General features: G+C 42.6%; 1 protein-coding gene across 1 annotated transcript in view; it reads left to right on the forward strand.

The window, feature by feature from the left end:
- ccdc186 (coiled-coil domain-containing protein 186) overlaps window positions 1–22,933 on the forward strand; it is an 84,685-nt gene extending 61,752 nt beyond the window's left edge. The window contains exons 15-16 of the mRNA XM_084326720.1: window positions 6,736–6,955; window positions 18,578–22,933. Of these exons, the coding sequence (XP_084182846.1) occupies window positions 6,736–6,955; window positions 18,578–18,661 (304 nt within the window). The 3' untranslated portion in view covers window positions 18,662–22,933. The remainder of the gene's footprint in view (window positions 1–6,735; window positions 6,956–18,577) is intronic.
- The last annotated feature ends 783 nt before the right edge of the window (window positions 22,934–23,716 follow it).

The following is a 23,716-nucleotide window of genomic DNA, read 5'->3' on the forward strand; positions in this document are numbered from 1 at the left end:
TCTCATTCCTGTTGGCCTTCTTCTCGTGTGTGTGTGTGTGTGTGTGTGTGTGTGCGCGTGCGCGTGTGTGTGTATATAGTTGTCCTCTGTTTGTAGATTAGAGGTTGATTGTTAATCACTGAAGTATTTGGCACAAAGGTAGTGGGTCGACTTCCATGAAAAATTAAAGGACTAAAAAGGAGACATATATCAGTCATTTTCAAGAAGTTAATATAGGTCATTGAGGTCCCTAAAAATGTCTTTGTTTTTAGGCATTATATCAGCCTCTATACCTCTCTGTTTCAGTCCTGTTCTCCATCAGCCTCTATACCTCTGTTTCAGTCCTGTTCTCCATCAGCCTCTATACCTCTGTTTCAGTCCTGTTCTCCATCAGCCTCTATACCTCTGTTTCAGTCCTGTTCTCCATCAGCCTCTATACCTCTTCAGTCCTGTTCTCCATCAGCCTCTATACCTCTGTTTCAGTCCTGTTCTCCATCAGCCTCTATACCTCTGTTTCAGTCCTGTTCTCCATCAGCCTCTATACCTCTGTTTCAGTCCTGTTCTCCATCAGCCTCTATACCTCTGTTTCAGTCCTGTTCTCCATCAGCCTCTATACCTCTGTTTCAGTCCTGTTCTCCATCAGCCTCTATACCTCTGTTTCAGTCATGTTCTATATCAGCCTCTATACCTCTATGTTTCAGTCCTGTTCTCCATCAGCCTCTATACCTCTCTGTTTCAGTCCTGTTCTCCATCAGCCTCTATACCTCTTCAGTCCTGTTCTCCATCATCCTCTATACCTCTGTTTCAGTCCTGTTCTCCATCAGCCTCTATACCTCTGTTTCAGTCCTGTTCTCCATCAGCCTCTATACCTCTGTTTCAGTCCTGTTCTCCATCAGCCTCTATACCTCTGTTTCAGTCCTGTTCTCCATTAGCCTCTATACCTCTGTTTCAGTCCTGTTCTCCATCAGCCTCTATACCTCTCTGTTTCAGTCCTGTTCTCCATCAGCCTCTATACCTCTGTTTCAGTCCTGTTCTCTATCAGCCTCTATACCTCTCTGTTTCAGTCCTGTTCTCCATCAGCCTCTATACCTCTCTGTTTCAGTCCTGTTCTCCATCAGCCTCTATACCTCTCTGTTTCAGTCCTGTTCTCCATCAGCCTCTTCTGTACCTGTAACAAGCCGCTCCTGACAGATGGCGCACCAGCCTGTACCGTCTAACAAAAACTGCCAGACTAGAAGTTGCAGATGAAATATGACAGAAGATCCAGCGATGACATTTCAAACCTAGATTTACGAGCGAACCGCCATCTTGTGCATGTGCATTTTATCAAGATCTACACACACACACACACACACACACACGTTATTAACTACAGTGACTGTGGCTGCAATTCTGAATGGCTTGTTTCACGGTTCTTGTCATCAGCTGAACTACAGAAAAGGCACCATGTACATTATGTTCTCAGTGTTGAGACAACCCCTCATTCTGTAACAACAATGTACATATTTAACCTGTTCTTGGTGTTGAGACAACCCCTCATTCTGTAAGAACAATGGGCCTCATTCACCAATACTCTTATTTTTCTTAAATTCTTTCTTACCTGTCTGTTAAGAGAAAAATAAGAAAAGCCACCGCCACATTCATCAAGCCGTTCTTAAAGGGGACATGCATTATAAATGGCTTTTTTCAGTATTTACCGTTGTTTTATAGCAATAGGGGTTAGTATCAATGGGTCTGTGTCTCTAATTACCATATTGACTCATCAGTCTAGTCTCGAGTTCACAAGATCTTCCCTCACTCAACTAAGCTGTTCTGATTTGACGGTATTCCTGACGTGAATAGGGTACTGCAGTAACGCCGCCTCTATGGTTGTAGTGCAGTGTAACCCGACACTTCCTCAAACAGGTTTTGACAGGCAGAACGAGCGAGAGGGAGAGAGAGAGGGACGGCGGGAGGGACTGTGCAGAAGTGTGTGTAAATGTGTGTGCGCCATCTCTCCCTCGTCGGGGATACACACACAAACTTGACTGCGTGTGTGTTGGGGACGCATCTCTCCTCTCTCTCCCTCTCTCTCTCTATCTCTCTCTCTCCCTCGCAGGCAGTCGGGAGCACCAGCATATCACTGTAATATCTTTGCGCATGCTCCCATGCGCACGCCCCTATTCCGATCCGTACAATAATAATCGCAGGTATATATTGTCATTTGAAACAAGTTACCAATGCATTGTCCCGTGGGATTATGCCCCCCGCGGCAAAATTAATTAGTATCCCCCTCAGTCTCTCTCTATCTCTCTCTGTGCCAGTCTCAGACTGTGTGGATGACTGTCACTCAAAGTGCTTATGGGCGGAGCCAGGCCAACACAGCCTGAAATTCAAAGTGAGAGAAATTTGGCTTTTGAGTACTTGATTAGAAATATAAAACAATGAATTTTTTTGAATAAAAGCTTACAGATGTGATCAATAGACTAACAAGAATTGTGTAAAGTTGCCCAAATAGTGCTAGGAATAGCAATGCATGTCTCCTTTAAAGTCCAAATCCGTTCTTACCCAGGTGTGTCAAATGATGAATCCCACCTGTTCTTAAATTGAAATGCGCGTTCACGCTCAATTCATTTGCATACACGTTTGGCCTGCTCCTTATAAGGCGAATGAGGCGTGTGCAAAACAGCTTGAGAGGTTCGGCATTGCATGCTGATCCATTCAACAAGATAAATAAACGGCTTAGCGAGGCAGCCTTAGCGTAGGTCCGAGCGCACACACACTCTCTCTCTCTCTCTCTCTCTCTCTCTCTCTCTCTCTCTCTCTCTCTCTCTCTCTCTCTCTCTCTCTCTTCCATTTCAGAAGCAGAGCGCACGCAATAAGTTATAATAATTATTATTGAAAAGTTCTAGATTTTTTTTTTTTTTTATCCACTTTTTCTCCCATTTTCTACATTTTCTCCCATCCCAATTTCGTATCATCCAATTCAACCCTCCCCTGTCACGAACGCTGTTTCTTGCCTCCCACAAGCCGGCTGCAATGTGGACTAAGTCATACATAGCACAAGTCCCCTCCGGTACTTGAGGTAACAGCAGTCGCATCTTTTCACCTGCGCAGCTCGATCTCAGTGGCGAGGAGTAACGCGTGGGAGGCTCACGCTGCCCCAGACACTTCCTGATTCTACTGCGCAGGCGCACCAACCGACCTGTAGGAGTCGCTGTCCACAACGCCCGATCCCCACCCATCAGTTTCCCACCCCCTAATACGGCCAATGTGTATTAGTATGAACGACCAGCTAAACTGAAAGCAATGTGGAGCGCTGGGCTCGAACAGGCAAGCCCAGCGTCTCCGTCATTCGTGGCGAGCGCCTTGCCCACTACGCCACGTAGCCGCGCGAAAAGTTCTAGATTTTTAAAGTCGTATTTGGGGGCAATTGACCAATAATAATAATAATAATAATGGATTCGATTTGTACCGCGCTCCACATTCGCGAGAATCTCAGAGCGCTTACAGGAGACAAATACAAAAGTTAAATGAATAAAACAATTTAAAATTAATAAAAACAATTAAAAAGACTAACAACCAGTAAATTGGAAGAACCTAAGAGTAAAATAAAATAAAAATAATAGTAAAATGAATAGAAGTAAAAAAAAATAAAAGTAAAAGAAAATTCAGGCAAAAGCCTTGTTAAAAAGAAATGTTTTTAGGCCCCTTTTAAAAACCTCGACGGATTGTGGTGCTCTCAGGTGGATGGGGAGAGCATTCCACAGTCTGGGTGCGGCGGAGCAGAAGGCGCGATCACCCATGGAGTGCAGCTTAGTCCTGGGGGCTTTGAGGAGGTAGGCTGTGCCGGAGCGGAGGGAACGTGAGGAGGACTGGGGGGACTGTTAGGCTTTGTTTTCTTTTTTCATTTGGGTAAGAGTTTCTTATCTGGGTAAGAGTGCTCTCAACCACTCTTAGAATTTGGTCTTGCCTAAGAGAAAAGCAAAAATAAGAAAACATTGCTGAATCCCAGGTAAGAACAAAATAAGAAGAAATGCTAGTTAAGAACGAAATCTTATTGCTTCATGAATGAGGCCCATGTGTGCCCCATGTTGTCAGTGTTGAGACAGCCCCTCATTCTGTAACAATGTACATATTTAACATGTTCTCACTGTTGAGACAACCCCTCATTCTGTAACAACAATGCAACACACAGGAAAAGGACATTTTCATAATAGTTCCCCCTTAACTCTTGACTGCCACCGACTTTCCCCATCTGTACTGGCTGGCGCCAGCGTTATTGACCATTTTAGTGATGTTCGCAGACCCATCGTGTGTTCTGTATTATAGATATGGAGACAATAGTATGGCTCATTTGACAGGCATTGTTCATAGTCCATTACTGACTAATCAGTTAATTTCTACACACTGTAGTTTGTTACACGCTAAACATCGCTCCTTCCAAAATAATCCAGTCTTTTTCCATAGATCGCGAGATATGACACGTTAGTAGTGTTTTACCAACGGAACCAATCCAGTAACATTGACATGAACATAACCAAGCCAGTAACGTTAAAGGTCCCCGTCTCCATCCCCCTGCTAAAGAGTACATTTAGCTGTTTAATATTCAGCTGCATATTAAACTGTGTATTAAAAGCTGTAATTGGAGAAGCAATAATGAGTTGAAATGACCACAAACCTAGAGCTCCAGTCCAGATCCATGTACTGTAGATCTAAATGACCACAGACCTAGATCTCCAGATCCATGTAGATCTAAATGACCACAGACTTAGATCTCCAGATCCATGTAGATCTAAATGACCACAGACCTAGAGCTCCAGTCCAGATCCATGTACTGTAGATCTAAATGACCACAGACCTAGATCTCCAGATCCATGTAGATCTAAATGACCACAGACTTAGATCTCCAGATCCATGTAGATCTAAATGACCACAGACCTAGATCTCCAGATCCATGTAGATCTAAATGACCACAGACTTAGATCTCCAGATCCATGTAGATCTAAATGACCACAGACCTAGATCTCCAGATCCATGTAGATCTAAATGACCACAGACCTAGATCTCCAGATCCATGTAGATCTAAATGACCACAGACCTAGATCTCCAGATCCATGTAGATCTAAATGACCACAGACCTAGATCTCCAGATCCATGTAGATCTAAATGACCACAGACCTAGAGCTCCAGATCCATGTAGATCTAAATGACCACCGACCTAGAGCTCCAGAACCATGTAGATCTAAATGACCACAGACCTAGAGCTCCAGATCCATGTAGATCTAAATGACCAGACTTGGAGCTCCAGAACCATGTAGATCTAAATGACCACAGACCTAGATCTCCAGATCCATGTAGATCTAAATGACCACAGACCTAGAGCTCCAGATCCATGTAGATCTAAATGACCACAGATTTAGAGCTCCAGATCCATGTAGATCTAAATGACCACAGATTTAGAGCTCCAGAACCATGTAGATCTAAATGACCACAGACCTAGATCTCCAGATCCATGTAGATCTAAATGACCACAGACCTAGAGCTCCAGATCCATGTAGATCTAAATGACCACAGATTTAGAGCTCCAGATCCATGTAGATCTAAATGACCACAGATTTAGAGCTCCAGATCCATGTAGATCTAAATGACCACAGATTTAGAGCTCCAGATCCATGTAGATCTAAATGACCACAGACCTAGAGCTCCAGATCCATGTAGATCTAAATGACCACAGATTTAGAGCTCCAGATCCATGTAGATCTAAATGACCACAGATTTAGAGCTCCAGATCCATGTAGATCTAAATGACCACAGATTTAGAGCTCCAGAACCATGCAGATCTAAATGACCACAGACTTGGATCTCCAGAACCATCTAAATGGAGCCATTCTACTGTCACTTGTGTTTTTATTGCTGCTGGCGCCGCTTTGTTGGTGGAACTCAGTCGGAGAGGATTTTTATCATTTTATTTAATCATCAGATGTGTGTGTCGACCGCTCTGTGGTCCTTGGTTTGTTTTTATATTTCTGTGTCTGAAGGAAATTTCTCTTTCAAAACCTTTTACTCAACTTTTCTAAGCGAAAATTAGGATTATAAATTGAGCTAAAAAGAACTTTGAGAAGATTAAGTGATTAATTACATTGTCTGTCTCTTGCACGCCCACACACACACACACGCACGCGCGCACACACACACACACACACACACACACACACACACACACACACACACACACACACACACACACACTGGAGTAGATTAGATGGGTGATTTGGATGAATTGGCTCTTGGCAGCCCATTCTAAATGCATTGACCTGCTTCATTATTGAGGCTGCCCTTCTCAGTCTGACGGGCACTAACGACAGCCGTGTGATTCCAGCAGTGACCGGTTGGGCCCATGGGCAGTCGGTTTAAAATGCCATCCCTGTCAAATGACTCCCACAGTTCAACCGGGGCCAAGTTCTACTAGTCAGTATGGACATCCAGTCCCGGTATACATAATAATACACATTTTATATAGTTGTAGACTACCTGTTATGTGGTATTTATTGCAGAAAGAGTGCAACATATTATCTCGTCTGCATTCACTCACGCAAACACTTCCTAGAGTGGAATCTGTGGCCCCTAGAGGGTGGGGACACTTTTGTTGACCAAACGACCAAGAACAAGCTATAGAGCTGCTGGTCGCAGATAAAATAATGTACTGGACATTGAATGAGCTACCCGACGTCCCTAACCTGAACCCCCCCCTCCCCTCTCCTCCCTCCACCACAGAATCATCCAGAGTTACGTTCTGAGGGAGGAGACGGGGGTTCTCTCCTCCGAGGCCTCAGACTTTAACAAGGCCAACCTGAGTCGGCGGGGGGGCATCATGGCGTCTTTATACTCGTCCCACCCGGCGGACAGCGGGCTGACCCTGGACCTGTCTCTGGAGATCAACAGGAAGCTGCAGGCGGTGCTGGAGGACACGCTGCTCAAGAACATCACCCTGAAGGTATGTTACCCTGAGAGGACTAGTCACACACACACATGAACATGACCCTGAAGGTATGTTACCCTGAGAGGACTAGTCACACACACATGAACATGACCCTGAAGGTATGTTACCCTGAGAGGACTAGTCACACACACATGAACATGACCCTGAAGGTATGTTACCCTGAGAGGACTAGTCACACACACACATGAACATGACCCTGAAGGTATGTTACCCTGAGAGGACTAGTCACACACACACATGAACATGACCCTGAAGGTATGTTACCCTGAGAGGACTAGTCACACACACATGAACATGACCCTGAAGGTATGTTACCCTGAGAGGACTAGTCACACACACACATGAACATGACCCTGAAGGTATGTTACCCTGAGAGGACTAGTCACACACGCATGAACATGACCCTGAAGGTATGTTACCCTGAGAGGACTAGTCTCACACACATGAACATCACCCTGAAGGTATGTTACCCTGAGAGGACTAGTCACACACGCATGAACATGACCCTGAAGGTATGTTACCCTGAGAGGACTAGTCACACACACATGAACATCACCCTGAAGGTATGTTACCCTGAGAGGACTAGTCTCACACACATAAACATGACCCTGAAGGTATGTTACCCTGAGAGGACTAGTCACACACACATGAACGTCACCCTGAAGGTATGTTACCCTGAGAGGACTAGGCACACACACATGAACATCACCCTGAAGGTATGTTACCCCATTTGTTCATCAGGAGCAGTTTAGGGTTTAAGTGTCTTACTTAAGGACACTTCGACATGAAGTCAGTAGGAGCCGGAATCTAACCGGGAACCTTCAGATGACCAGTCGACCACTCTACCTTCTGAGTCACTGGCATGTTAGACTTCCTTTAGGCAATGGGAGTGGGTTTCTTCATTGAGCGCTTATCCTTATCATTAGGGCACAACTATCTTGTGTTTATTATTATTTTTTTTTTATTGATCTTTTCCCCCCTCCTTTTTCCTCCGATTTTCTCCCATCCCAATGTTAGTCGTTATGCCAATTCCCAATCCCCTTCCTGGTCGCTGCGCACTTACCCCCCACAGTCGGTCTGGGAGAGTGGAGGCTATCACGTGCTTCCTCCGACACACGTCTAGCCAATCAACCGCTTCTTTTCACCTGGCAGCGCGCACTCTCACTGAGAGGGTGTAACGTGTGGAAGGATCACACTACCCTCCCCTTAGATCCTATCCGCGCTGAGCAGGCGCCCCGACCGAACTGTAGGAGTCGCCGTTTACAACGACCCGGACCCACCCCTCCAGCTTTCCCACCCTCTAATACTGCCAATTGTATTAGTGTGAACAGCCAGCCAAGCTGGTGACAACGCCGGGAGTGGAATCTGTGGCCCCTAGAGGGTGGGGACACTTTTGTTGACCAAACGACCAAGAACAAGCTATAGAGCTGCTGGTCGCAGCTCTGGTCGCAGCTTTCCCACCCTCTAATACTGCCAATTGTATTAGTGTGAACAGCCAGCCAAGCTGGTGACAACGCCGGGAGCTGGATTCGAACAGGCGAATCCAGCGTCTCCGCCGTTGGTGACGAACGCAATCTCCGCTACACCACCTGACCGCCCGATCTTGTGTTTATTATAAATAAAGGCAAAGATATTTGTCAAGTTTGGACAGTGTTTTAAGCAAATGTCCTTATGGCAAATGTATTATTCATGAGTAGTGATGTCAGTTTCATGTCTGTATGACTAACAGATCAGGAGATGGATACTCATTAGAATATTTTAAGCTTGACCTGACGATGGTGCTAGACGAAAGGTCATGGGGTCACCAAAATCAATAGGGTTCTTTCTCTAGGGGACCGTCTGCTCTGTCACTCAGAGAGCATTTCTGTCACTCTGTCTTAAAACCCGACACAGTCTCCAGAGAAATATGACGTGTTGGAAATAACTCCAAGCACTCCTGCATTATTGATGCCGTCACTCAATACCTCCTCTGTAGTAAAGTAGATGTTTGGTCTTTCTGTGTCCGTGGTTGATAATGATCCTGTTGAGTACTGTATGTTAACTGTATGCTAACTATGTTAACTGTATGGGAGTTAACACGTGTTTTTGGGAGGTGTGATGTTAGTACAAGGAAATTAAAGATTTGAAGAATTCTTCCTAATTCACTGGCTCAGGTCCCAATAATGCCAGCATGTTGTGAATGACAGTTCATTAGGATTATGTACATTTATACCAAGATCGCTGCTACATGCTTATTAAATTACTCTGTGTATGGCTACGAATAAGGTTAATAGGTTGTAATTAGGTTTGAGTTGATAAAATGCTAGTGAGATGCAGGCTGGACTGTCTTCTTCTCTGGCTCAAGTTAAACCTGAGTTATTTGTTTAGCCCTATTAAAACACTTTGACTGCCCAAGTTTAATTCCTTATTAGTCCCTTGAATGCCCAAGGCCACTTCAATGTTAACGTTAATATCGCCTAATCTATGTTTTAAATTATGGCTATGTGTCTAATCTGCCCGTCGCATTATCAATGACCTATTTCCAGTCAACATTGTCGAATCAGATTGTTTTTTTATCGGTTCATTTCCGTTTCATAGCATTTAGAAAACCCCTCGTTTTCACGGAAAAAAAAGAGGTTTCCATGATAATCGCCTTTTACTGGAATATTCTAGAACGTTGTCATTGTTCTGCCTATTTATGAATCGTTTTCAAATAAACGCTAGATTATCGATAGTATATGTGTACGACAGTACGCATGCACGCTCGTGGCGCGCGCTGAAAATCACTTCTCCTATTTCCTGACGGCGCGCACAGTCAAACAGTGAAATCACATAATCACATAAAAGCTTATATATACGTGAAAACGAGTCTGATTATCCTTAGACTTGTAACATAGATTCCTTACCTGAGATCAGATGGTATCCAAATGGATTATTCCAATTCCTGATCGCCATTCAAAAAAATCTATCTTTTTATTGATTCACCATGTATACAGTAAAACACATATTCCCCGCGGCTCCGAGAGTCCAGCATGAAGCTGGTAGATGCCGGCTGCGTGAGTGAGAAGTAAAATGTGGAGTGCAGGTTTTTTTTTTCTCATTCATTTGCATTGAGTTCAATCCAAAAGGGTGAATTACCACCTGGGAGACGATAGGGGGCGCTTTTTTCACATCTGAGCGCCTGAGGTAGCTGAATCTCCAACGGTAGACTTGGTTGATGAAATATGATTTCAGATTGCTAAAAAATGACCTGTTCTTACCTTCAAGAACATGACCTCTTGTTCTTACCTTCAAGAACATGACCTCTTGTTCTTACCTTCAAGAACATGACCTCCTGTTCTTACCTTCAAGAACATGACCTCTTGTTCTTACCTTCAAGAACATGACCTCTTGTTCTTACCTTCAAGAACATGACCTCTTGTTCTTACCTTCAAGAACATGACCTCTTGTTCTCACCTTCACAGGCCTGTACACTGCGATGATATCATCGCGAATTGCCCCTTTAATTGGCCGTTGCGATTGGTAAATATTATCTGGGGGCGGGCTTGCGAGTAGTGCTTTCAAGCCTTGGATTCGCATTTCACTCCTAAATTATCCAAGGCGTATGATGACGCCACTCACGCGAGCTGAGCAGTGAGCACTCAGCAGGTATGATCAGCGGGAACAATCGACTGAGCACTCACTCTGATAGACTGGCTGACTGATTTAGCTATGAAGAAAAGTAAAGTTAGTATTGCTTCATATTTTCGTCGCGTTCGACCTCCTATAGTGAGCCGAACTGAACTGAACTCAGACACACGGAGAGAGCTGCGGCGTCTGCTCCTCCTCCAGCCCTCTCGCACCCGTGGCTGTTGTAAACACTAGTCTCTAGTGGGACACTGGGACCTCGGTGAGCCTGCCAGCCGGCTAGCTACTGATAGCTATCAACAAATGCTCCAGTAAGTCTAGTAGACTCAGGGACCGAAACTAGAGAGCGCCACCCGCCATTTGCGCTCAGTTTTTACGTTTGGCGCCTCCCACTGAGACGTCTGAGCGCCGTGTGACGGGCAATCAAATAGTCATGTGAAAACCGAAAATCATGATCCAATTCTTTAGCGGAGTTCTCACTCGCTGTCTCAGCACACATGAAGCGCGCACCGCGCACTGCTGCTGCTGCTACCCCCTCCCCACCTGTTGCATGTAAACAGAGGCTATTGCCTCACCGTGACGTTAGTCTAGTCAGTGTGGGACCTTCGTGAGATAACGTTAGCTACCGTTACAAAATGACCCAGTCAACTATTCACTTAGTTTAATACATGACTTTGAGGCATTGTGTAACGTTATCCAGCCGGCTAGCTACGGATAGCTCCCGACATCAACAAATCCATCAGCAATAGTCCAGTGCATAATACCTCGGTTGGCTAGGTAACTAGTCACTACGAAATGTCGCAGTAAACTAAATAGTTCACTGAGGCGTTGTCCCAACGCCATCCAGCAGTAGCTACAGAAAGCTCCTGGCATCAATGTCCTACAAGCGTCCTGCAAGCTACCTACAACAACAACATGCGTATTCGAGTCCCTGGTTTACATCGCATGAGTGAGGGCTGCTGACTAGGGTCCAGGTGCAGCGCCGGAGAATTCTTTTGCATGCTGATTCTGAATGTAGCGTTTAGGGTCCAGCTGCACCCCCGGAGAATCCTTGCTGGAGCTGGCCACTCGAGTATACAAACAGACAGTGGAGCTGTTTGCAGACAGCGAGGTGGCGATGTCTCGCAGATAATACAACTACAAGTATGATTATATAATATATATATTTTATTCAAAATAATAATTATATAATTTTTTTTAATCAAAAACAATCGATATAAATAATGGTAAAATTGTTATTTAAAAATTTGCCCCTAAAAAATATTTTTTGCCCCTAAATTTCTCATTTAGGGGCAAGTGTGCCCCTAGTGAAAAAGCTTAGCGTACAGCCCTGCTTCAAGAACATGACCTCCTGTTCTTACCTTCAAGAACATGACCTCTTGTTCTTACCTTCAAGAACATGACCTCTTGTTCTTACCTTCAAGAACATGACCTCTTGTTCTTACCTTCAAGAACATGACCTCTTGTTCTTACCTTCAAGAACATGACCTCTTGTTCTTACCTTCAAGAACATGACCTGATCATCAACAAATCAATCTGAACTATATTCACAGGACATACTTGACTCCTATAAGGCTGTGCAAAATGGGGCTTATACAAAACTCCAAATGCTCCCAATGTACAAATGGGGACGAAGGAACATTTATGCACATGTATTGGGACTGCCCACCAGTTAAGACATTCTGGGAAGATGTGTCCCAACAATTATCAATACTCGTATTTTGGAATATACCTGTACACCCCGCGGTATTGCTATTGAATGATGTTTTTGAGTTTGCAGTGAACCCACAACTAAAAAGATTGGTTTTATCGGGTATCACAGTAGCTAAAAAACTGATTGCATCACGTTGGTTTCAACCGGAAAAAATGTGCCGGAAAGTGTGGTTTCTTACATATCTTGATGTGATATATCAAGAAATATCAACAGCAAGAATTCTAGGGCTCAATGAATCCAAAATGTTAATGTGGTTAGAAGTGGTGGAGAGAATAAAAGCTAGCCTATAATGGTGATGTCTGGTTAGGAGTGAGGGATAATGGAGGTACTATCCAAGAGGGGGTCCGGGAGGGGGGGATTTGAGCTGGAGCATATGTGTGTAGGGTTTTAGAAAATAGGTATTCGGGGTATATTATATACTAACATTTATATAATTGTAACTTCGCTGGATATACACGGTATACGGTTAAAATGTTATTATTGACTATTTTTGTTTTATCCTGTTTCTGTACTTGCATATATTTTAACCACCTTTACTGAAAGTTTCATTATACATTGTGTGTTGAGTACTGACTTTTAATAAGTTTTGTTTTGCAATAATAAAAAAAATTAAAAAAAAAAAAAAAAGAACATGACCTGTTTTTTTTTTTTTTTTTTTTTTAAAATGGGTGCAGATACAATAGATGCATTGTTTCATCAAATAATAATTTCATCAACATTTTGACTTACATGAAATCATATTTCTACACTCCAGTAAGTACCCCACCCATCACCCCTGCTCCCCAATTCCACGACATCCTGAATATCCCCCAGGCTTGCATGAATAACAAAATGCAAAAAACACAAGAAAATGTTAGAAAATAAAGACAATTGAGTATTGGTAGAACTATACCCAACAGCAGACCACCCAAACACCAACCACCGCCCCACATGAGCAGCAGACAGCCGTGCACATATTCCCGGTGCGCGAACGGCAGAACGAACCACAATGCAGCAAAAAAAAAAACCGAAGGCACATCAAGCCCCCGCAACCCCATGGCAGCATCCCCTAATCCTCCACTAAGAAGTATCTTGTGTATTATTCCCACTCTTCAGCCTCCCTAAGTGTACTCCATCTATCCCTAAACACCTCTAGACTGTTATTACCTATTACCAATAGCCCCTCTATTATGCTGTGATGCCTGACCTGCCTTTTGAATATCTTCAACTGCAATTCATGAATAAATTGTGCTTTAAAAATGAACCTTTTTCCCAAAAGAATAATCATATTTACAAAAGTACGGTTATATTCCTTTAAATCACCCAACAGTACAGTCTGTATATCAATATAACAACTGATATTGCAATTCGATAACCAGTTTTGCACACCATTCCAAAAACAGACTACATAAGGACAGTACCAAAAAAGGTGTGGCAAGTCTCTTCCGCACAAAATCTACTCATCTGTCCGTCCAATGCCCCAGATCTTTAACATCCTCCTTGTTGCCAAAGTTCTGTACAGTATTTTCAGCTGGAAGGCTCGCATATAGGTGTCTATAGTTATTTCATATATGTGATTGTATATCAAATGCCAAGGAAGTGGTACATCAACAAGTTCTTCCCATTTTTGTTGTATCTTATACGGCCGATGAAATATACCCTTGGTCTTTAGATAAAAACGGTAGATCTCCTTATTTATTTTTGTCTTTTTGGACCATTTCTTTTTTTTTAATATAGGGTCTGCATGCAACCCATTTGTTTATTAAATACCTTGACGTTTTTTTTCCATTTCCCTGGCAGGGATGCAAGCACTTGATTGTAGCTCTGTATTGACCTCCTGTTCTTACCTTCAAGAACATGACCTCTTGTTCTTACCTTCTTCTCTGACCAGCGGTGTCTCTCCGTCTCAGTGCTGCTGCTCTACTTTAGAAGCAGAGAGGAGGCTGGGGAGTCTCTCTACAGCCCACAATATTCTCTCAGCAGCCCACACTATTCTCCCTGCAGCCCACACTATTCTCTCTGCACCCCACAATATTCTCTCTGTAGAATCTCTATTCCACCAACAATATTCTCTCTGCAGAATCTCTATTCCACCAACAATATTCTCTCTGCAGAATCTCTATTCCACCAACAATATTCTCTCTGCAGAATCTCTATTCCACCCACAATATTCTCTCTGCAGAATCTCTATTCCACCAACAATATTCTCTCTGCAGAATCTCTATTCCACCAACAATATTCTCTCTGCAGAATCTCTATTCCACCCACAATATTCTCTCTGCAGAATCTCTATTCCACCCACAATATTCTCTCTGCAGAATCTCTATTCCACCAACAATATTCTCTCTGCAGAATCTCTATTCCACCAACAATATTCTCTCTGCAGAATCTCTATTCCACCAACAATATTCTCTCTGCAGAATCTCTATTCCACCAACAATATTCTCTCTGCAGAATCTCTATTCCACCCACAATATTCTCTCTGCAGAATCTCTATTACACCCACAATATTCCCTCTGTAGAATTGGATCTGCTTCAGACTGATCTGGTTCGGACTAGGGTTGTAAATTGTAAGCACGTTCCTTACTCGATCATTGATAACGTTAACGATCAATTCATTGATCAATTGTAACTAAAAATACCCAATTTACCAAACAATAACAAATGTATTTGTTTCCTCAATCAAAAGGTTTATTTCCGCAGCAGCAACATATTGCATTCTCGCAACATTGCATGGCATATGAAACATAGAAATGTAGAGGCCTAGACATATTAAAACACATTTGTATCGACTTTAAGCCGGCAAGCTGCATATGTGGCAAAAAAAAGAAAAGTCACTCGCCACTTCAATCAAAACATTTATTTAACAAATTCAAAAATAAATAAACGTAAACAAAAAATCTACTTATGTCCAATAGGCCTAACTAAATAACAGATTACGCGCATAAAACGCTGAAAACAACCAACTGTACTAACGAAGCAGGATGCCGTCAAACAATGGCGGGTTGTCGGAAAGTTAAGAGGTAAAAAAAATCTAAAGCATGTATTTAACAAACTCAACAATGTTCCAAACACGGTTTTATATTAACTTAATAAATAAACAAAAATGAAAAATCTACTTATGTCGACGAAAATTTCCAATAGGCCTAACTAAATAACAGATTACAGCACATAAAACGCTGAAAACAACCAACTGTTAATGAAGCAACAATAGTATTTTTAATGAGGCTATTATTATTATTATTATTATTATTATTATTATTATTATTATTATTATTATTATTATTATTATTATTATTATTATTATTGTTATTATTATTATTTTTATTTTGCAACAAGATATCCTACATAGAACATACATAGCCTGTGTCCAACTGACTCACATGCATGGTCCCGATTCCAGCATATCGACATGGTCAGACGGGAGCGCATGCAGCCTGCATCACAATCAGTCCAAAAACACGGGTATAGGGAGGTGTAGTGGTTACGTCATTGTTGTTTCTGGCCGGTCCACCATCTTGGAAACGCAATGTATTTCCCATTGCCCATTTCTAAATCGTCTCATTTAAAACAAATAAAGCATGAACATTTGCACGGTGTACCTTTCTGTGCATATTCATCCAAAATCTATAGCTCAACATGAAAATATTCACAATTAATCGTAAAAAACAAATCGCTGAATTTTTTTTCAACCAAAAATGGTTAAACAATAATGTTAGTGATAGAAGGGAACTCATTTTGTAAAATAATTTAAAGCTTTTTAATGTTAATGAGGCAGAATTGTTACAATTAGCCGATAATCCATTTTCCCAATGATAAATCTCTATACGGGTGGACCTCGCGGGCGGACTACACCTCCCTATAGAGGTACTGGCGTGCCAGCCTTGCCAGCCTGCAGAATCTCCACGCATTGACTTTCCATCAGTCAGTTGCATTTGTATCCAGGGATGGGGAATGGCTTCTTTTATGGCTTCTCTGTGGTCTGCCATATGCCGACCCGGTAAATTTTTTTTTTGTATCTACCTTTTCTCCCCATTTTCCAATTTTTTCTCCCGTCCCCAATTTCGTATTGTCCAATTCTACCCTCCCCTGTCTTGAACGTTATAATAATAATAATAATAATAATAATAATAATAATAATAATAATAATAATAATAATAATAATAATAATAATAATAATAATAATAATAATAATAATAATATAATAATAATAATAATAATAATAATAATAATAATAATAATAATAATAATAATAATAATAATAATAATAATAATAATAATAATAGATTGCATTTGTAATGCACTTTTTGTTCACTGGGATCCCAAAGTGCTACACTACATGGTTAGAACATAGTTTAAAAAATTAAAATTAAATAGTTATTACTGTAGTAAAACAAATAAAATAAAATACAGAATAAAAGTACCGGTAAGATAAAAATAGAACATAGTTAATTAAAAACATAGTATAAACAGACAATTTAAAAACAACAGCGCAAGAAAATTAAAATAAAAAGCAGTCAAAGGCCTTTTTGAATAGGTAGGTTTTCAGGCCTGTTTTAAAAGAGTCCAGGCTCTGTGGTGCCCTCAGCTGGATGGGGAGGCTGTTCCACAGGCGTGGTGCAGCCGTGCAGAAGGCTCGGTCACCCATGGTGCAGAGCCGGGTATTGGGGACCTGAAGGAGTAGGCTACCTGCGGATCTGAGGGTGCGGGTGAAGGATTGTGGAGTGATGAGTTCCTGAAGGTAGAGGGGTGCGTGTCCGTTTATGCAGTTATGGGTGATCGTCAGGATTTTGTAGTTGATCCGGGATGAGACGGGGAGCCAGTGTAGTGAGTGGAGGATGGGGGTTATGTGATCGTGTTTACGGACTCTCATCAGGATCCTGGCAGCGCTGTTCTGGATGTATTGCAGCTTTTGGATGCTCTTGCCAGGAATCCAGATGAAGAGTCCGTTACAGTAGTCCAGTCTTGAGGAGATAAAGGCATGGACAAGCTTCTCTGCATCTGACAGGGTTAGAATGGGACAGAGTTTTGATATATTTTTTAGGTGATAGAATGAGGTCTTGCAGAGGTGTTTTATGTGGATGTTGATGTGGATGTCAGGTGGGGGTCAAATCGAACCCCCAGATTTGTGACTGAGGGGGAGAGGGGGATTACCTGGCCGTCAAAGGTGAGATGTGATATGGATGAAGACTGAACCTGGTGAGGGGTGCCAATTAGAAGTGCCTCGGTTTTTTTGCTGTTTAGTTGGAGGAAGTTGCTGTTCATCCATGCCTTCACCCACAAGCCGGCTGCAATGTGGACAAAGCCTTGCATCACGTGTCCCCTCCGGTACTCGAGGAGGCAGCCGTCGCATCTTTTCACCTGCACAGCGCGATCTCTCAGCGGCGAGGGTCTGCGTGGGAGGGACACGCCGCCCTCGTCGCTTCCTGATTCTACTGCGCAGGCGCACCAACCGACCTGTAGGAGTCGCTGTCCACAACGTCCGATCCCCACCCACCAGCTTCCCACCCCCTAATACTGCCAATTGTATTAGTATGAACGACCAGCCAAGCTGGTAGCAACGACGAGAGCTGGGCTCGAACCCAGCATCTCCTGCGTTGGTGGCGAGCGCCTTGCCCACTGCGCCACCTAGCCGCCCCACCCGACCCGGTAAACTTATAATATTAGTTAGCAACACTGCAGTGGTGACTCGCCAGTCCTCGTGATGTAGTAGCGAGTGGCGGTAATATAGCTTTCGGTCTCAGGGCAGTCCAGCTGTCTGTCGTCAATGCAACCTTGCGAGCACCGGTAATGTTAGCTAGCAACTCCTAACTTTGCATCGGTTTAGCTCTCCTCGATGCGCGAGGTGGTTGTGCCTCAGGATGGGATATGGCACGCTGGCTCAAACAGGTGTATCGCTTGCCGAAATCCTTCGCCGTCAACCATATCGATCATGCTGTTTTTGATAAATGCGCAGACTGGCTTGGGTTATTTTTTCAAAATCAATGCTTCTCTTACCCTGCCTAATTTTGCAAGTTGCCGTTGCTCGTGTTTTTTCCCCTCGCTTATTTTCCAGACACAGAGGTAGTGTTTTCCTCGTCATAGTTATATTGCGCCCTCTATCTGTTCATTGAAACATGCTTTGAAAATACACCATTCTACTGACGGCTACAATGTAATAAGAGACCGACAACATTGTAACATATCATTGTTTGATAGAGTAAATGTCATGTGTTCGAGTAAATCCTTAACGATCAATCAAACGATCTTCGATTAATTGTTAACATCCCTAGTTCGGACTGATCTGCTTCAGACTGTCTTCTCTCTTGTCTCTCCAGGATAACCTTCAGACACTAGGGGCCGAGATCGAGAGACTCATCAAACTGCAGCGAGATCCTGTGGATGAAGCCAGGAGGAAGTGACACTACAGAGAAACGGGAAGCAGGAAGTGACACCACAGAGAAACAGGAAGCAGGAAGTGACACCACAGAGAAACAGGAAGGAGGAAGGGAAGGACCAAGACAGCTAACGGAGGGGTGTCCCTCTGCCAGTATTGATTGAGACACAAACACACATACAGACGCAGACCATGTATGAGACTCTTTTACATATGAAGGAGCGATATGAATGTTCTAAGTGCCAGTAACACCTGCAGTAAGACCCCTGTCCTCTAGGGGGGGGGGGGGGGGTCTTGATTTACTTGAACTATGAGTCATCCATCCGCATTGCTACACCTCTTCTCTCCTATTTGATGCCATTGAAACCCCTTGATCTTCTGACCAATGGTGACTTCTCCAAGCCCTCCCCTGGCCAATCACCTCTTTCTCTGACTGCTTTGTCAACTAATCAAAAGGAAATGCCAAAACCTTGACTTCCTTAACCTGCCAAGTTAAGTCTCAGTACTAATACACCTCATTTCACTTGGGAATGAATGAAGTTAGCATCTCTACTAAGAAGCTAATGAATGAAGTTAGCATCTCTACTAAGAAGCTAATGAATGAAGTTAGCATCACTACTAATAAGCTAATGAATGAAGTTAGCATCACTACTAAGAAGCAAATGCCAGCTCTTTGCCCCCGACCACGCCCTGCCATGACATGCTCCTCTCTCCTTGACTTCTCTCCTTCAGAAGTCCTTGTGCCATTAAGCCAAGTTTACCTGACCTCACCTCCCCCTCTGCTGCACAAAACACACTTCACCTCCTCTCCTCTCACTTCCCCCCTTTTACCTCACCTCTCCTCCTCTCACCTCACCACCTCTTACCTCCCCTCATCTCACATCTTATTTCCTCCTCTCCTCCCCTCTCACCTCACCTCCTCTCACCCACTCTTACCTCCTCTCTCACCTCCTCTTACCACCTCTCTCAACCCACCTCCCCTCTGACCCTCTGTTGGTCTGAGTCATGATGCCAGACATATTTTTTTAAACCCATCTGTGAAACAGATGCCTGATGCAGGTGTTGTCCCTCCGGTCAGAGTATGTTGTAATGTTGAAGCTCCTATGAAGACGCTGTGTGTAACATGTGTAACATGTTGTGTAGCATGTTGTGTAGCACGCTGTGTAACACGTTGACTCTTCAGTCCCGTTTCAATGTGATTTAATTTATTTCATGTCTTTTAATTTCTTCTCCCTCTTTTTTAGTTTGCAGAAGAAATCTTCCATTTAGAATATTTTCATTGTTCCTGTTATTATTATTATTATTATTTTTAAATCATCCTTCACACTCCTTATATCTGTTCTCTCGCTTTCTATCTATGTATCTCTATCTATTTATCTGTCTGTCTGTCTGTCTGTCTGTCTGTCTGTCTGTCTGTCTGTCTGTCTGTCTGTCTGTCTGTCTGTGTGTATTATCTGTATGTCTGGTTGGCTGTCTGTCTGTCTGTCACACCAGGGCATAAGTGCAATTCTGTTGCTTAATTTTATTTGTTTTCTTGTCTCCCTTTTATTGTGAATGTGTTCCCACACTTTCTCATGTGTGTGCAGATGTTTTGCGTTACACTGCTTAGGCTTGTGTGTGTGTGTGTGTGTGTTAACATTCTCATTTTACGCTGCATTTGCACCAAAACTACCAGCAACTCTTAATTGACAGGATCTGAAACTACCAGGAACTCTTAATTGGCAAGAACTGCATTGCGCAGAACTTTAGCCTCTAACTTTATTTCCTTTGGCCCGTTGTTCTCTGCATTGTTCTGTGTTTGAACCGCGGTGAAAAGATTGGTGAAGATTAGGTATACTAGTCCAGTGACGCATTAGACATTTCAGCGTTGCATTAGGACACGGAAGTATAATTTTCTTCATAATCATGGTTAAATGAACAGACCAATGTTCCCTGCAGACTCTTTTGCCATATATTGGTCCTTGTATGAACAGGAACGTGCAACAGACCACCCTGGAGTCCAGATGACATGACTCTTCCAAACGAGGCCTGAATTGCCTACTAATAACGATCTTTAAAACTTGACCTGCAAACATTCCACCTGCTTAGTTCATTCAATCTAATTGCTGGAATAAAGAATCACTTTTGTGCATAGATCACTAGATTGTATCGGCTTATAATACAATTCCTGGTTGTAAGCAGATGACATTGGTGAAATGAATGTTAAATACTTGAGCTATAAACCTACAACTGTTCTGACAGCACAATATTGATGTAACTAAAAGATTCACTGGTGGAAATGTTTTTAATGCATAGCTCAATTAACAAAGACAAATATTTTTTGGTTGAAATTAAATGCTGTGAGTACCCCCCCCCCCCCCCCCAACATTCCTGAGCTTGGGAGAAGTCCTGCGCCCCCAGAGGGTCTTCTGCTTAGACCCTTGTCCCCGCGGTGCAAACACAGAGTTCCTGAACAAGTCCTATAGTTCTTGAACAAGTCCCTGCAGTGCAGACTGGGCTTTAGCCGGGAGCCCCCAGCAACACACCTACCTGCCTACCTGTTGAATACTTATCAGCAAGCAATGCTGCTTACAGGACTTTCTCTCAGGCGATGATCCCTAATCTATAGTCTACACACACACTCACACATGATGAAGGATCCAGAACAAAGCCAGGCACCACCTAGTTGTGAAGTCACTGTTGGTGGCTGTTAACTTGGTAGAGTTCAGAAGTATTTTCTCTATGGCCGAAGCCTCTGGTGGGCATGGACATTGTAACCAGGCCACATGGAAAGATATGGTTCTTCCAGATCCTAAACCAGGCCGCATGGAAAGATATGGTTCTTCCAGATCCTAAAGTAGTTGCATATATTTCTTGTGTGATTGTTGAAACCAGGGAACAGTTTGAGAATTGGCTACTAAATTTAAGAACATAATGTAGTTGAAGGGTACAGTAAATGATGGTCACTATTGTTTATTCTGCCCAGAAGCTCTACGGCCATAGAGAAAACCACCTGGCCACCCTCTTGTCCAATCAGAGGCCAGCTTCATTATGGATGCAGCCTGAGGCTGTTATAGAATGCATCATGAAGAGGTCCTCCCAGCCTATCCCACAATGCAACGCATGACCCTCTTCCTGACTGGACCATAGAGATGTAATAATAATACATTTAATTTACATAGCATATAAGAGCATAAGAATAAAAAGGTTTAAAACAATAAAACATTACAATTAATTAAATAAAATAAAAACAGTGTTTTAATGTACAGAGTGAGCACCTCTGATGAGTCTGATCTCCTACAGTGTGTAGGACTCTTCTCATGTGTCTACCAACATCTAGAGGCTCTGTTTCATTGTGTAATGAGGTTATTGATTCCCATCACTCTTTCCACTAAGTGGCTGTAATGCAGAAAACGACCACTGCTGAATCTGGGATGAGTGTGCCTCTAATAGAGTGGTAGACTTTGTACTGTGGAGATGGGAAGCATTTATCTGAACCCAAAGCTAAATCACCCAATGGGAGGCGGGGGTGAACAGCACATGCTCAGATGGCACTAGTGGAGTGTTGTGAAATCCATTTAGCCTCCTTGACGAAAGCTGGAGAGAGTTGCATTGTGGGAAAGCTCTTCAAACCTGGAGGCTGCTATATTGCTGCTATATTTATGCAAATGCCTGGATGTCTGAATGGCTGCTTACTTTACTACTAGTTTATTCCCCCTTGTTGCTTTTCATCAGCTTCTCTGCCTGTTATGAGGCAGGGTGGTTAAGAGAAAGTTCCAAGGGCAAACTGTTTCTGAATTGTGTTTGTTTTCATTCGAATATTGAAGCATGCATTTATCCAAATGATGACTTTGCTGTAATGAGTGAGATGGTCTTATTTGATCAAACATCAAAGTCACCCAGACGTGCTGGCGGCTCTCTCTGCAGGATGCTTACGCTCCTGTTTCTCTGCAGGCTTCAATATTTAAATTCTAAAATGTTTCACAATCTTACCGGGGCCAGTAAAAAAAAATGCAATCTATGGGTTTTTGATTCAACCCTTTTGAATTGATTGAAGTGATTCCTAGATTCCATATGAAGAAGTGATGATGCAGTATGAATATGAATGGAACCTGGCCTCGCTACTACAGTATATATAAATATGAAGACTCACGCAGCTCCGTTTTGGTGGAAATACTCAAACTGTGATTCTTCTATACATTTGTAGATAATGATATTCTGTAAAATGATCAGATAATGTTTTTAAAAGAGGAAATAAGTTGATTCTGAGTTGAGTTTGTATATATGGTGTTTCCAGGGAATAAAGGAGATGAACCTCTTGTTGACAGTTGTCTTTATGGTGTGAGCAACACATTATATATGGGATGGTGGGGAATTACAGTATTAAATGTTGTAACACATCATAGTTATGTTAGATTATAGTGTTTTCAGCTGATGTCATCAGCTTCCCTCTCCTGGCCATCTCCGCGTTGTGTATTTGTTTTGTATTGTTGAGGCAATCGTTTGGTGGAATCTCGTACTCCCACGGCTGACTGGCTAAAACACTATCTCTTCTCCCCTGTTGCATCCGGAAAAGAACGTGAATTGAGTTGTCATTTCATATCAGAAGGCTGGTTTGTTTACATAAACAAAGGTTCTCATACAGAATGAAACAACTATAAAGTCTTTATTAGGTTAAGAAACTAAATTAATAAGTTCTATCTCTCTTGGTTGTGCTATCCTCGCTCACTAACTATCTATCGATCATAAAACACATTGAAATTATTAATTGTCTTTTTAACCTAATATTCTATACGTTCAAGGCAAAGTCAAATAATATAATCTTAGTTCTATGTGTTCTTGCTTTGATTGCCAGGATCAGAAATCATATGCATATTATGTTTCAAAGACCTCCCGTGTGACTGATGGAGAAGTGGAACACGGTGAATTCTATTTATATCACTGGATTCCATTTCATTAAACTCTTCAGACGTGACCTCGTTTAGTTTGCTTCACTGGTCTCATGAGATGGATCACCTCCAGCATACAAGATGTTTTGTGTCTGTCAGTCCAAACATGAAGTATCTTCACAAACAAACAACATTTTTAATAAAAGCCATTC

Source organism: Notolepis coatsorum, assembly GCF_963971535.1.
Source record: "Notolepis coatsorum genome assembly, chromosome: 12".
Classification (NCBI taxonomy): domain Eukaryota; kingdom Metazoa; phylum Chordata; class Actinopteri; order Aulopiformes; family Paralepididae; genus Notolepis; species Notolepis coatsorum.